This window comes from Limanda limanda, chromosome 20, assembly GCF_963576545.1.
Source record: "Limanda limanda chromosome 20, fLimLim1.1, whole genome shotgun sequence".
In the NCBI taxonomy this organism is placed as follows: domain Eukaryota; kingdom Metazoa; phylum Chordata; class Actinopteri; order Pleuronectiformes; family Pleuronectidae; genus Limanda; species Limanda limanda.
In genome coordinates this window covers 5,024,460-5,040,450 of record NC_083655.1, presented here as the reverse complement: position 1 = coordinate 5,040,450, position 15,991 = coordinate 5,024,460, and the positions used below count along the sequence as shown (strand labels likewise).

The following is a 15,991-nucleotide window of genomic DNA, read 5'->3' as shown; positions in this document are numbered from 1 at the left end:
CCCTTCTTGTCTTGCTGCAGGTCCGTCAGGATAAAGCTGCCTTCTTGACTTGATATAAAGGCTATCCTGGAGATATGAACCTCAAGTATATTTCATTCATAACTTGTTAATAAATACTTTAATTACATGAACTAATTAATACGAATAACAATAAGTGTTCTCTGAGTGCTCCTGTCTGTGCTGGGCCCTTGGAATCATCCTAATCCTCCCCCCACAAATCTGATTTATTTAATTATATTTTATTAATTTACGGCATACAAAAATTTGTTGATATTCTTCTAACATCATGAGCTACACTACTAAGACAGTATACAATTAGATGTTAGGTAACATTGTTTGATACAGAGCCGGGTTAATGTGAGATTAGTTGATTGAACAGCCTGTAGGCACTGATAGGATGCTTTGTTGTGTTTGTGGTCCCTTTAGAAATACTCAATGGGGTCATCATAGCTTTTGGCTTGCTGTAGGTCAGTCAGCTGAAGGGTTTCTCCATTACATGGCAGATCTTCGAAAACGCGGAGATGAACATGATCATCTCCTCCCACATGGACCTGCAAGGAAACAAGAGTTAGAGTTTGTGTTCATCTGATGAATGCAAGTTCATCTTCGTTATGCTCCTCTGAGAAAAACATCTGGTTCTACTAAGTACAATATCTATTGCAATATCTATCATGTGTCATCTTCTTCTATAACACTGGCACCTCTTATCAGTTCCATGGAAATCAAGATAAGGCAACACCTCTGATACACCCACATGTTGTAGTGTACTTTATCTTGAGTTGTGAAATAAAGAGTTACTCAGATCGGAGTTGTCTTTGAGTTTTAATTATAAGCTCTGCAGAGGTTTACACAGTCAGCAAAAACGCTTCAGAGTGCAGCTACGAATAGTTAAAAAATAAGGTTTTTATACATTTTGTTTAACGGGAAACATAACAGAAAGAAGAAAGGAAACGTCTGCCGTCTGGCATTGCTGCTACAGAAAGAGGAATCAATCCCTGCACCCAGTTTCATAGATCAGGGTCAAAGGAGGTGAAATTATCAAGAAAGTGAATGAACTCTGAGGTTTTATCTGCTAAGTGCACAGAAAACAGTCATAACCGTAGTAAAACATACATCACAGTAGTAAGACATTGATCAGTGGAATTTTCCATTACAATGAGTTTATTGGAAAAATGGTGTTCAACCATGAGAAATCATTACCTGAACATTTTGTTTGGTTCTCCAGAAACCATCTGGCTGTTGAGCAGCAGTGCTTCCCTAAATCCTCCGATTGACCTCAGACGACATGTTTGGGAGAACCAAACTCACATTCGTATCTTGTTTCCCTTTGACAAACTAAAGGATCCAATTACTCCCAGTGTAGTTTCTGGTCCTACAGCTCCTTTGTTATAGGAAGAAAACTGAGACTTGCCACGGTGGTGAAAATAAAGGGGTTGACAAATGTGCAAAAAGTGAGAGTGTGTGAACAGTTTCTGGAGCAAGTGTGTGTGCTAGATACAAATCATTAACCAGCAAAGAAAGAAAAGCAACACATTAAAAGATATTAATGCTTTTGAGATAACAATTATTCATTAAAGAAACTAACTAAAATTTGGTTTGTAACAGGTCATTATTTGAAGATACATCATTATATTATATATATAGTAAATCATTGCTTATCATTTCCAATGGAAATCAAGATGAGGCAACACCTCTGATACACCCACGTGTTCATTGGAAAACAGGTGTTCAACCGAGACTGAACAGGTATTGCAAGTTTACAGACATAGACAATTAAAAGCGCTTTACATATGCATGGAGGTGTATTAGGGGTGAAGGTAGACATTTTTGGTCCTAAGAAAGAAGATAATGCTGGCACCACCCAATCACCCCCCACGGAAAAAACCTAAACGACTAAACTGCGTGGAAAACCCATTTGATCATCCGTAAAAAAATACAGTAGCTGCGCGGGACAAATTAAATAAAACATAAATAATTAATCCAAGGGACATTTAAGAAGACTTTACGAGGATTACCTTCATGGTTATAAAGTCCTAATTTTACATTTTTCGTTATTGTAACTGTGTTTAGAAGCCATTCTCAGCGCTTATTTAACTATTATCATGGTCGGAGGAGGAAACGCAGAACTAGGACACTAGTAACTGCAACTTAATCTTGAAGCAAATATAGACAGAGTCAGATTAAGACCATCACAATCTAATCGGTCAAAAAAGTTCACATTAATCTTTCGTAGAAAGAGTTCGACAGCAGCGTTTCCAAATCAAAACTGTCAGTTATATTAACATTCATACAATTTCTTGTATTGATAAAAAAAACACAGAGATAACAAATTATTTATGGTTGATTTTAAAACCACATACAGAAGAGAGTAAATGTTGTCGTGTACAAAATTAACAATTAAAGTCAGTCCCATTTTAAAGGTTGTTTTTAAAATGTAACGACATCTGGTGGTGAAGTTGCATGTTGCAGCTGAATACCCCTCACATCACCCTCCCCTTCCAAACCTAAAAGAGAACATGTGGCAGCCTTCAGCTGTCCTAAAAACTCAAAGTTGTTTAGTTTGTCCGGTTTGGCCTCCGTAGAGTAGCATGTAAATATAAAGTATTTAAATATAAAGGCCCCATTCTAGGCTAAAGAAAACTACAGTTCGTACAATTTAGGTGAAACACACGGTGCAGTGGCGTTTCTACATCGAATGGCGCTGTTGTGCAGAAAGCTAAATACTGCATATCTGAACTTTGTGGCAAAAATATATTTTATTTTATTTTATATGCAAAGTAGCGTGAATGTGTGTGTGAATAAACTTCACTCACAAGCATTAAAGTCTTGTTTTGGAGTCATTTGATTCGTGTGTTTCTGTCTGTGTGCACGCTGTGTGAAACGCTTTTCGCTTGCCGTAGGTCTCTGCTGTGGGCACAATGGGCAAGCGTCAGACCTGTGCCATGGGAGCACCAATCAGCGTGAACCACACAGACCTCAGTTAACATGGGAGAGTGGTGATTATTCAGATGGGCCCTACGAGTCTCCGAAGCTACTCGACTCCAGCGTCAGCCTGCTTCCGGTTCACCGTCACCTGAGCTAACAGGCTAACAGGCTATCTCCTCAGTGGACACCACCCGGGTCTGTGGACAGGTTCACTCACATCGGATGAATAATACGTTTTGAAGTTCTCCTGACAGAGAGGCTGAAGACGTGTGAGCTCCCGTTTCTGAGGTTAGTCAAGTTTAGTATTGTATTTATCTGTAAGTAGTGCTTCAAAGGGACGTGTACCTGGTGGTTAGCTTAGCTCGGCGGCTAGCCCGCAGTCATGCTACATGATCCGGTCCACCCAGCAGAGAGAAGCATTCGTTTATGAGGATGAGTATGTTTGGAGAATAAGCTTTGAAATACTAATAATGTGGAAGAACTCCACACAGTACATGCATTGTCTTGGTAGTGCACAGTTTAATCCAAAACCATATTCAAAATCAGTAGTTGAATATCCACAGAAAATAAAGATACAAACTTTGTGTAACACTTCCTCTACAATAATGCCATATTTTATGTTTCCTAACATTTTATTAGGTACGGACGAGCCTGAAGGACACAGCTGTGCTGACCATGTTCTGTCTCTTATGGCAAAGAAGAAAAATAAAACACTGGGTTCTTATCTAAAGTGTATCAAATCAGGAAGCAAAAGAAAAACATTGTTCTAATAAGTGTTCATTTGAATATATAATATATAATGAATATAGAAATAAACTCTTTTATCCATGACACTTAGCAATGACTGCCAACTCTAAACAGTTGAAGGCCTTCTTTAGTTAAGGGAGGAAAACACAAAGTGTTGTGCAGATGAAGCTGGTGCATGTCGCTAGTGATGGCGTGATGAAGCTTCATGAAGCGTTGAAGCTTTCCATCCAATTGGTTCGCTCATGGGCCGAAGCATCATGGGGCTTCATTTGCTCTACTGCGCCATCAAGTGGACATTAAATGTAAATGTAATTATTATGACACCATGGATTTGGTGTGTGAAGCTTTGAATTGAATAAATGAATGAATGATGTTTGTGATGCCAATACATAAACGATTATTATTAATATGGTGTCTGTCTTTATGATACAATGGCGTGGTCAAAAGTGAAAGTGGAAACAAATTGGTGAGAGGGTTGTGATGTGAATGTGCTTGTGTTACTGGGTTTGTGACTGTGCTTATGTGTGTGGGGGGACAAAATGTAACACGTACAATAGAGATAACGGTTTATTAATTATAATTTAAAAACAACAGCTTTTCAACAGTGCTGGGTTTCAGGCGGTTTCTTTTTTTTGAAATAATTTCGCCTGCTTTAGAAAAGATCCTTTCACAGGACACAGATGAAGTTGGGGTACGAAGAAAAGATACCGCAAGTTTGTACTAGATAAAAAATGAATTCCCCCGCCCCCAACCCGCCAATACTCTAGAATATATTGCAAGCAAATGCACAATAAAGTCCCAAGACAAGTACATGTGTGTGTGTGTGTGTGACCACTTTCTGAATCAGTCACGTGGTTCGGCCGGCTCGCGAGGCTTCGAACGTCATCACATACGTCATCAACACAAGCCTCGATACGCGCTTCACTAAAATCATCCTGGATTACTCGACACACGCTTCGAAGCCTCGACACGGGAGGACCCATCACTATTATAAACCTCCAAAGTGTCCCTTCCAGAGTTTTCGCCACAATGCATCTTTTGTCCTCCGTGCGCCACACAGATGATGGAGGCCCATCTGAGCAGAGACCAAGCTATCAAGGGTTGTATAGCCAAAACATTTGCGGTGGTGGGACAGCTGCCTGAGGAAAGAGCAAAAGACGGCGAGGAACTGGCAGTCATCATAACTCAGAAAGGAGCAGACCAAAGTACGTCCTGTCATTTATTTACAAAAAACACCTCAAAGCTGTAAGATGTGAATTTCAGAACGACGACACTGTGGAACTATATTCTGACATTAAGCGTTTACATAGCGTTGCCTTCACCGCTGGTAGTTGAGTCAGGACTGATAAGAACCAATCATGAAGTGAATGTTGATGAGTAGGTCATTGTCTTAAAATGTCTGCGCTTTTGCCCGTCCACACTACAGGAAGTGAAGACAGAAATAACACACAAGGAACAGAGACTACAAAATAAAACAGGAAACAGAAACACAGAGTGTGAAAACATGAAAACACTTCGAACATAAACAACAGAGCTCCACCAGATAAACAGAAAACACTTTTACAATTTAGACTGCAAAATATAAACTGCCAGATCGTGACAATCGGTCAATGTAAACATGTTCCCGGGGTATCGGGGGGCACCGTTGAGCCATTTTGCCACGCCCCTTAAAAATTCCTCCAGAATACCTACATTTTTACCACTTTCTTATTATCTGCAAATTGATAATGGTAAGAATTTTAGCATGTTAAAGACCTCAAAAAGCCAATTAATTTGCCTGAAAAAAAAAATTATCCTTACAATTTATAATAGGGCCTCACTGTCTGTCAGTGCCTGTCAGGTTGTCATCCTTATTTCCATTGGGTGTTATTTTATTATCTTTTAAAGATCTGTTGTGTTACATTGTTCACATTTCCATCTTCTCATATTTCTTTCTCTGTGACAATCACTTACATTTAGTGAAGTAGTTGGTCTGAGTCATGGGACTAGATTTATACAGGGAAATGCATTAGTCACAGAAACCTCACAAACGCTGCAGTTAAAAGTTAATGTAATGAACTTAAGACCCACGCTTCTGTTCTGCTGACTGGAAATCAAGCAAGACCGAACCAAGCATTGAACAGAGAGAGGCTGAAAGATAAAGGCTATCCTGGAGAAATGAACCCCAAGTATATTTAATTTATAACTTGTTAATAAATACTTTAATAACATGAACTAATTTATAATAATAACAATAAGTGTTCTCTGAGTGCCCCTGTCTGTGCTGGGCCTAACCCACTCACCCCCCACCCGCACAGAAACAAAAGCAAGAACAAATCTGATTTATTCAATTATATTTTATTTAATTCACGGCATACACATTTTTTTTTACATTATTCTTACATCATGATAGGCACTGATAGGATGCTTTGTTTGGTCTGTGGTCCCTCTAGAAAGGCACAAGGGGGTCGACGGAGCTTTTGCCTTCCTGTATGCCAGTCAGGCAACACATTCCTCCCTGACACATTTGTTGGTAAACGCGGAGATGAACATGATCATCTCCTCCCACATGGACCTGCAAGGAAACAAGAGTGAGATTTTGTGTTCAGCCGATGAATGCGAGTTCATCTTAATTTTGCTTCTCTGAGAAATACATCTGGTTCCACTAAGTTCACCGTCTAGCTTGCTGCATTGAAAATTATGCTTTATGAGTCAGACAGTATGTCTTCATCCATCTGCTCTCAGGTGTTTTCAAGTTGTGCATCAAAAATCCTTTGCACTGGAAACCCATAAAGTAAAAATATCACAGTAGTATTTAGAAGTAGCCAAAGAGGAAGTTTGTGAATCAATAACAAAATGCAAGAAGGTGCAATGAGACACACTTGGGGAGAATCGATTATGATTTTCATAAAGCCTGTGATTTTTGACACACGGATTGAAACCAAATCATCCAATCACCTAGAAATGAGGAAACTAAGATCCTCAAATGAATACATGAAAAAAATAAAGCATACATCCACATTTCCCACGTCATTTATGGAGGTTGGTCGTTTTAAATGTTGTTCTTTTGATGTGCTCTGTAAACAAGTTATCTGTTGCACTTGCTGCTCTCTCTGAGTTTTTCCTCACTGGAGGTTTGACTGGTCCTCTCTTATCGAAATCTCATTGTGTTATCTTCTTCTATAACAATGGCACTTCAGTGGAGCATTAAACCTTTATCTTGATGACCGCAACACAAAGTACACACGCGTATCAGAAAGTAAACAGCGTTGCAGCCAAATCCAATTCCGCTACCGAACTTCAATGTCTGGGCTTACAGACACTATACATGAGACCACAGGAGCAGCATGGAGGCCTCTATGTTTTCTGTAGTTTTCTTTAACGTTTGAAGAAGTAGTCACCAATTACTTCAATTGTATTGGATCGTCATAGTGGTGAGTGTGTTAAGAGCGAATGTTCATTTTTGGGTGAACTGCCCCTTTAAAGATGATATTTTCTATGGTGTGTGTGTCTCATCCTCCAGGAGTTGTTTTCTTCTTCTACCTTAATCAAGTAGTTGATCCCGTTCACAACCTGCGTCCTGTACAACTTGGCTTTGAAGACGTCGTAGTTCTTCCCTGTCTTTGCTTCAGCCTCGTGCTTCATCTACACACCAAGAAGTGACAACAACAACAAAAACACTATGAAACACAAACCCTTTCCATATGTGAATAGATCGTAGAGAACAGAGAGGAACAATGGATTCTATACTCACAGCGTCACAGATCATCTGGATTACTCCATCTGCTTTGGCAACCTCAGTATATCCACCTGGCATAGACATCTTCACGACTCTTGATTGCAGCTAAAATCAAGATAAACACACGAAAAGCATCTTATATATATATATATATATATATGGAGCGTACCATCCACCTGCAGGGGAGAGGGGTGGAGAGGAAAGGTCAACGAAGTCATAAACCGATTCTAAAATGAAATAAGGTGATACTGAATGAGAATAACATAATATGTAATATACGTTATATGGCTCTTTTTGAAACCATTTAAAGTAACATTAATAGACGTAAGTGGTATGAATTCTTGATTTCCCCCCCTCTTTACTGACGATGTGTGTTAGTCCGAGATACTACATCATTATATTTGATAAGTGAATAATTTCTTATCAGTTCCATAGAAATCAAGATAAGGCAACACCTCTGATACACCAACATGTTTCATTGGAAAAAAGGTAGTTCAACAATGAGAAATCATTAACCTGGACATTTTGTATTGTTCTCCAGAAACCATCTGGGTGTTGGGCAGCAGTGTTTCCCGCTATCCTCTGATTGACCACAGATGACATGTTTGGGAGAACCAAACTCATATTTTTATCTTGTTTTACTTTGACGAACTTAAGGATCCAGGTACTCCCAGTGTAGTTTTTGTTCCTGCAGTTCCTTTGTTTTGGGAGGAAAACTGAGACGTGTCACAGTGGTGAAAATAGAGGGGTTGAAAAATTTGCAAAACGTGAAGGTCTGTGAAAACTTTCTGGAGCAAGTGTGTGTTCCATGAGTGCTTTGTGAATAAATGTAATCGATGTGATGCAAGTAGCTCTCGGCCCCTTCAAACTTTTCAAAGTAGCTCAGAGATGAAGAACGGTTGGTGACCCCTGTTCTAGAAGAAGTTGATCGGGTCCTCTGCCTTCTTCTCTTGCTGCAGGTCCGTCAGGATAAAGCTGCCTTCTTGACTTGATATAAAGGCTATCCTGGAGATATGAACCTCAAGTATATTTCATTCATAACTTGTTAATAAATACTTTAATTACATGAACTAATTAATACGAATAACAATAAGTGTTCTCTGAGTGCTCCTGTCTGTGCTGGGCCCTTGGAATCATCCTAATCCTCCCCCCACAAATCTGATTTATTTAATTATATTTTATAAATTTACGGCATACAAAAATTTGTTGACATTCTTCTAACATCATGAGCTACACTACTAAGACAGTATACAATTAGATGTTAGGTAACATTGTTTGATACAGAGCCGGGTTAATGTGAGATTAGTTGATTGAACAGCCTGTAGGCACTGATAGGCTGCTTTGTTGTGTTTGTGGTCCCTTTAGAAATACTCAATGGGGTCATCATAGCTTTTGGCTTGCTGTAGGTCAGTCAGCTGAAGGGTTTCTCCATTACATGGCAAATCTTCGAAAACGCGGAGATGAACATGATCATCTCCTCCCACATGGACCTGCAAGGAAACAAGAGTTAGAGTTTGTGTTCATCTGATGAATGCAAGTTCATCTTCTTTATGCTCCTCTGAGAAAAACATCTGGTTCCACTAAGTGCAATATCTAGTCGTTGAATGTCTCCCTGTAAACAGCAGCCTGCTATCAAAATATCATGTGTCATCTTCTTCTATAACACTGGCACCTCTTATCAGTTCCATGGAAATCAAGATAAGGCAACACCTCTGATACACCCACATGTTGTAGTGGAACTTTATCTTGAGTTGTGAAATAAAGAGTTACTCAGATCGGAGTTGTCTTTGAGTTTTAATTATAAGCTTTGCAGAGGTTTACACAGTCAGCAAAAACGCTTCAGAGTGCAGCTACGAATAGTTAAAAAATAAGGTTTTTATACATTTTGTTTAACGGGAAACATAACAGAAAGAAGAAAGGAAACGTCTGCCGTCTGGCATTGCTGCTACAGAAAGAGGAATCAATCCCTGCACCCAGTTTCATAGATCAGGGTCAAAGGAGGTGAAATTATCAAGTAAGTGAATGAACTCTGAGGTTTTATCTGCTAAGTGCACAGAAAACAGTCATAACCGTAGTAAAACATTCATCACAGTAGTAAGACATTGATCAGTGGAATTTTCCACAACAATGAGTTTATTGGAAAAATGGTGATCAACCATGAGAAATAATTACCTGAACATTTTGTTTGGTTCTCCAGAAACCATCTGGCTGTTGAGCAGCAGTGCTTCCCTAAATCCTCCGATTGACCTCAGACGACATGTTTGGGAGAACCAAACTCACATTCGTATCTTGTTTCCCTTTGAAAAGTAAAGGATCCAATTACTCCCACTGTAGTTTCTGGTCCTGCAGCTCCTTCGTTCTAGGAAGAAGACTTGCCACGGTGGTGAAAATAAAGGGGTTGACAAATGTGCAAAAAGTGAAAGTGTGTGAACAGTTTCTGGAGCAAGTGTGTGTTCCTGCAGCTATTTACAAATCATTAACCAGCAAAGAAAGAAAAGCAACACATTAAAAGATATTAATGCTTTTGAGATAACAACTATTCATTAAAGAAACTAACTAAAATTTGGTTTGTAACAGGTCATTATTTGGAGATACATCATTTGTTTGATGAGTAAATCATTGCTTATCATTTCCAATGGAAATCAAGATGAGGCAACACCTCTGATACACCCACGTGTTCATTGGAAAACAGGTGTTCAACCGAGACTGAACAGGTATTGCAAGTTTACAGACAAAGACAATTAAAAGCGCTTTACATATGCATGGAGGTGTATTAGGGGTGAAGGTAGAAATTTTTGGTCCTAAGAAAGAAGATAATGCTGGCACCACCCAATCACCCCCCACGGAAAAAAAACTAAACGACTAAACTGCGTGGAAAACCCATTTGATCATCCGTAGTTTAATAACAGTGAAAATTCAAGAAAAAAATTACAAAATAAGAATGCACAGCAGGCGTGAGAGGTGCGCAAGACGTAAAAAAATACAGTAGCTGCGCGGGACAAAATAAATAAAACATACATAATTAATCCAAGGGACATTTATGATGACTTTACGAGGATTACCTTCATGGTTATAAAGTCCTAATTTACATTTTTTTGTTATTGAAACTGTGTTTAGAAGCCATTCTCAGGGCTTATTTAACTATTATCATGGTCGGAGGAGGAAACGCAGAACTAGGACACTAGTAACTGCAACTTAATCTTGAAGCAAATATAGACAGAGTCAGATTAAGACCATCACAATCTAGTCGGTCAAAAAAGTTCACATTAATCTTTCGTAGAAAGAGTTCGACAGCAGCGTTTCCAAATCAAAACTGTCAGTTATATTTACATTCATACAATTTCTTGTATTGATAAAAAAAACACAGAGATAACAAATTATTTATGGTTGATTTTAAAACCACATACAGAAGAGAGTAAATGTTGTCGTGTACAAAATCAGCAATTAAAGTCAGTCCCATTTTAAAGGTTGTTTTTAAAATGTAACGACATCTGGTGGTGAAGTTGCATGTTGCAGCTGAATACCCCTCACATCACCCTCCCCTTCCAAACCTAAAAGAGAACATGTGGCAGCCTTCAGCTGTCCTAAAAACTCAAAGTTGTTTAGTTTGTCCGGTTTGGCCTCCGTAGAGTAGCATGTAAAGTATTTAAATATAAAGGCCCCATTCTAGGCTAAAGAAAACTACAGTTCGTACAATTTAGGTGAAACACACCGGTGCAGTGGCGTTTCTACATCGAATGGCGCTGTTGTGCAGAAAGCTAAATACTGCATATCTGAACTTTGTGGCAAAAATATATTTTATTTTATTTTATATGCAAAGTAGCGTGAATGTGTGTGTGAATAAACTTCACTCACAAGCATTAAAGTCTTGTTTTGGAGTCATTTGATTCGTGTGTTTCTGTCTGTGTGCACGCTGTGTGAAACGCTTTTCGCTTGCCGTAGGTCTCTGCTGTGGGAACAATGGGCAAGCGTCAGACCAGTGCCATGGGAGCACCAATCAGCGTGAACCACACAGACCTCAGTTAACATGGGAGAGTGGTGATTATTCAGATGGGCCCTACGAGTCTCCGAAGCTACTCGACTCCAGCGTCAGCCTGCTTCCGGTTCACCGTCACCTGAGCCAACAGGCTAACAGGCTACCCCTGTCAGTGGACACCACCCGAGTCTGTGGACAGGTTCACTCACATCGGATGAATAATACGTTTTGAAGTTCTCCTGACAGAGAGGCTGAAGACGTGTGAGCTCCCGTTTCTGAGGTTAGTCAAGTTTAGTATTGTATTTATCTGTAAGTAGTGCTTCAAAGGGACGTGTACCTGGTGGTTAGATTAGCTCGGCGGCTAGCCCGCAGTCATGCTACATGATCCGGTCCACCCAGCAGAGAGAAGCATTAGTTTATGAGGATGAGTGTGTTTGGAGAATAAGCTTTGCAATACTAATAATGTGGAAGAACTCCACAAAGTACATGCATTGTCTTGGTAGTGCACAGTTTAATCCAAAACCATATTCAAAATCAGTAGTTGAATATCCACAGAAAATAAAGATACAAACTTTGTGTAACACTTCCTCTACAACAATGCCATATTTTATGTTTCCTATCATTTTATTAGGTACGGACGAGCCTGCAGGACACAGCTGTGCTGACCATGTTCTGTCTCTTATGGCAAAGAAGAAAAATAAAACACTGGGTTCTTATCTAAAGTGTATCAAATCAGGAAGCAAAAGAAAAACATTGTTCTAATAAGTGTTCATTTGAATATATAATATATAATGAATATAGAAATAAACTCTTTTATCCATGACACTTAGCAATGACTGCCAACTCTAAATAGTTGCAGGCCGTCTTTAGTTAAGGGAGGAAAACACAAAGTGTTGTGCAGATGAAGCTGGTGCATGTCGCTAGTGATGGCGTGATGACGTTTATGAAGCGTTGAAGCTTTCCATCCAATTGGTTCGCTCATGGGCCGAAGCATCATGGGTCTTCATTTGCTCTACTGCGCCATCAAGTGGACATTAAATGTAAATGTAATTATTATGACACCATGGATTTGGTGTGTGAAGCTTTGAATTGAATAAATGAATGAATGATGTTTGTGATGCCAATACATAAACGATTATTATTAATATGGTGTCTGTCTTTATGATACAATGGCGTGGTCAAAAGTGAAAGAGGAAACAAATTGGTGAGAGGGTTGTGATGTGAATGTGCTTGTGTTACTGGGTTTGTGACTGTGCTTATGTGTGTGGGGGGACAAAATGTAACACGTACAATAGAGATAACGGTTTATTAATTATAATTTAAAAACAACAGCTTTTCAACAGTGCTGGGTTTCAGGCGGTTTCTTTTTTTTGAAATAATTTCGCCTGCTTTAGAAAATATCCTTTCACGAAGAAAAGATACCGCAAGTTTGTACTAGATAAAAAATGAATTCCCCCGCCCCCAACCCGCCAATACTCTAGAATATATTGCAAGCAAATGCACAATAAAGTCCCAAGACAAGTACATGTGTGTGTGTGTGTGTGACCACTTTCTGAATCAGTCACGTGGTTCGGCCGGCTCGCGAGGCTTCGAACGTCATCACATACGTCATCAACACAAGCCTCGATACGCGCTTCACTAAAATCATCCTGGATTACTCGACACACGCTTCGAAGCCTCGACACGGGAGGACCCATCACTATTATAAACCTCCAAAGTGTCCCTTCCAGAGTTTTCGCCACAATGCATCTTTTGTCCTCCGTGCGCCACACAGATGATGGAGGCCCATCTGAGCAGAGACCAAGCTATCAAGGGTTGTATAGCCAAAACATTTGCGGTGGTGGGACAGCTGCCTGAGGAAAGAGCAAAAGACGGCGAGGAACTGGCAGTCATCATAACTCAGAAAGGAGCAGACCAAAGTACGTCCTGTCATTTATTTACAAAAAACACCTCAAAGCTGTAAGATGTGAATTTCAGAACGACGACACTGTGGAACTATATTCTGACATTAAGCGTTTACATAGCGTTGCCTTCACCGCTGGTAGTTGAGTCAGGACTGATAAGAACCAATCATGAAGTGAATGTTGATGAGTAGGTCATTGTCTTAAAATGTCTGCGCTTTTGCCCGTCCACACTACAGGAAGTGAAGACAGAAATAACACACAAGGAACAGAGACTACAAAATAAAACAGGAAACAGAAACACAGAGTGTGAAAACATGAAAACACTTCGAACATAAACAACAGAGCTCCACCAGATAAACAGAAAACACTTTTACAATTTAGACTGCAAAATATAAACTGCCAGATCGTGACAATCGGTCAATGTAAACATGTTCCCGGGGTATCGGGGGGCACCGTTGAGCCATTTTGCCACGCCCCTTAAAAATTCCTCCAGAATACCTACATTTTTACCACTTTCTTATTATCTGCAAATTGATAATGGTAAGAATTTTAGCATGTTAAAGACCTCAAAAAGCCAATTAATTTGCCTGAAAAAAAAAATTATCCTTACAATTTATAATAGGGCCTCACTGTCTGTCAGTGCCTGTCAGGTTGTCATCCTTATTTCCATTGGGTGTTATTTTATTATCTTTTAAAGATCTGTTGTGTTACATTGTTCACATTTCCATCTTCTCATATTTCTTTCTCTGTGACAATCACTTACATTTAGTGAAGTAGTTGGTCTGAGTCATGGGACTAGATTTATACAGGGAAATGCATTAGTCACAGAAACCTCACAAACGCTGCAGTTAAAAGTTAATGTAATGAACTTAAGACCCACGCTTCTGTTCTGCTGACTGGAAATCAAGCAAGACCGAACCAAGCATTGAACAGAGAGAGGCTGAAAGATAAAGGCTATCCTGGAGAAATGAACCCCAAGTATATTTAATTTATAACTTGTTAATAAATACTTTAATAACATGAACTAATTTATAATAATAACAATAAGTGTTCTCTGAGTGCCCCTGTCTGTGCTGGGCCTAACCCACTCACCCCCCACCCGCACAGAAACAAAAGCAAGAACAAATCTGATTTATTCAATTATATTTTATTTAATTCACGGCATACACATTTTTTTTTACATTATTCTTACATCATGATAGGCACTGATAGGATGCTTTGTTTGGTCTGTGGTCCCTCTAGAAAGGCACAAGGGGGTCGACGGAGCTTTTGCCTTCCTGTATGCCAGTCAGGCAACACATTCCTCCCTGACACATTTGTTGGTAAACGCGGAGATGAACATGATCATCTCCTCCCACATGGACCTGCAAGGAAACAAGAGTGAGATTTTGTGTTCAGCCGATGAATGCGAGTTCATCTTAATTTTGCTTCTCTGAGAAATACATCTGGTTCCACTAAGTTCACCGTCTAGCTTGCTGCATTGAAAATTATGCTTTATGAGTCAGACAGTATGTCTTCATCCATCTGCTCTCAGGTGTTTTCAAGTTGTGCATCAAAAATCCTTTGCACTGGAAACCCATAAAGTAAAAATATCACAGTAGTATTTAGAAGTAGCCAAAGAGGAAGTTTGTGAATCAATAACAAAATGCAAGAAGGTGCAATGAGACACACTTGGGGAGAATCGATTATGATTTTCATAAAGCCTGTGATTTTTGACACACGGATTGAAACCAAATCATCCAATCACCTAGAAATGAGGAAACTAAGATCCTCAAATGAATACATGAAAAAAATAAAGCATACATCCACATTTCCCACGTCATTTATGGAGGTTGGTCGTTTTAAATGTTGTTCTTTTGATGTGCTCTGTAAACAAGTTATCTGTTGCACTTGCTGCTCTCTCTGAGTTTTTCCTCACTGGAGGTTTGACTGGTCCTCTCTTATCGAAATCTCATTGTGTTATCTTCTTCTATAACAATGGCACTTCAGTGGAGCATTAAACCTTTATCTTGATGACCGCAACACAAAGTACACACGCGTATCAGAAAGTAAACAGCGTTGCAGCCAAATCCAATTCCGCTACCGAACTTCAATGTCTGGGCTTACAGACACTATACATGAGACCACAGGAGCAGCATGGAGGCCTCTATGTTTTCTGTAGTTTTCTTTAACGTTTGAAGAAGTAGTCACCAATTACTTCAATTGTATTGGATCGTCATAGTGGTGAGTGTGTTAAGAGCGAATGTTCATTTTTGGGTGAACTGCCCCTTTAAAGATGATATTTTCTATGGTGTGTGTGTCTCATCCTCCAGGAGTTGTTTTCTTCTTCTACCTTAATCAAGTAGTTGATCCCGTTCACAACCTGCGTCCTGTACAACTTGGCTTTGAAGACGTCGTAGTTCTTCCCTGTCTTTGCTTCAGCCTCGTGCTTCATCTACACACCAAGAAGTGACAACAACAACAAAAACACTATGAAACACAAACCCTTTCCATATGTGAATAGATCGTAGAGAACAGAGAGGAACAATGGATTCTATACTCACAGCGTCACAGATCATCTGGATTACTCCATCTGCTTTGGCAACCTCAGTATATCCACCTGGCATAGACATCTTCACGACTCTTGATTGCAGCTAAAATCAAGATAAACACACGAAAAGCATCTTATATATATATATATATATATATGGAGCGTACCATCCACCTGCAGGGGAGAGGGGT

The 15,991-nt window shown here is 39.5% G+C and overlaps 2 protein-coding genes across 2 annotated transcripts; both read right to left on the bottom strand.

Moving 5' to 3' along the window:
• Positions 1–422: 422 nt before the first annotated feature.
• Positions 423–7,474, bottom strand: LOC133027243 (cystatin-B-like). The gene is made up of 3 exons (XM_061094275.1): positions 7,406–7,474; positions 7,195–7,296; positions 423–551 (listed from the first exon to the last, which is right to left on the bottom strand). The coding sequence occupies exons 1-3, from the start codon at positions 7,472–7,474 to the stop codon at positions 423–425; spliced, it is 300 nt and encodes a 99-aa protein (XP_060950258.1).
• Positions 7,475–8,751: 1,277 nt separating this feature from the next.
• LOC133027242 (cystatin-B-like) lies at positions 8,752–15,882 on the bottom strand. The gene is made up of 3 exons (XM_061094274.1): positions 15,814–15,882; positions 15,603–15,704; positions 8,752–8,880 (listed from the first exon to the last, which is right to left on the bottom strand). Exons 1-3 carry the CDS (start codon positions 15,880–15,882, stop codon positions 8,752–8,754), a joined length of 300 nt encoding a protein of 99 aa, XP_060950257.1.
• Between the last annotated feature and the right edge of the window lie 109 nt (positions 15,883–15,991).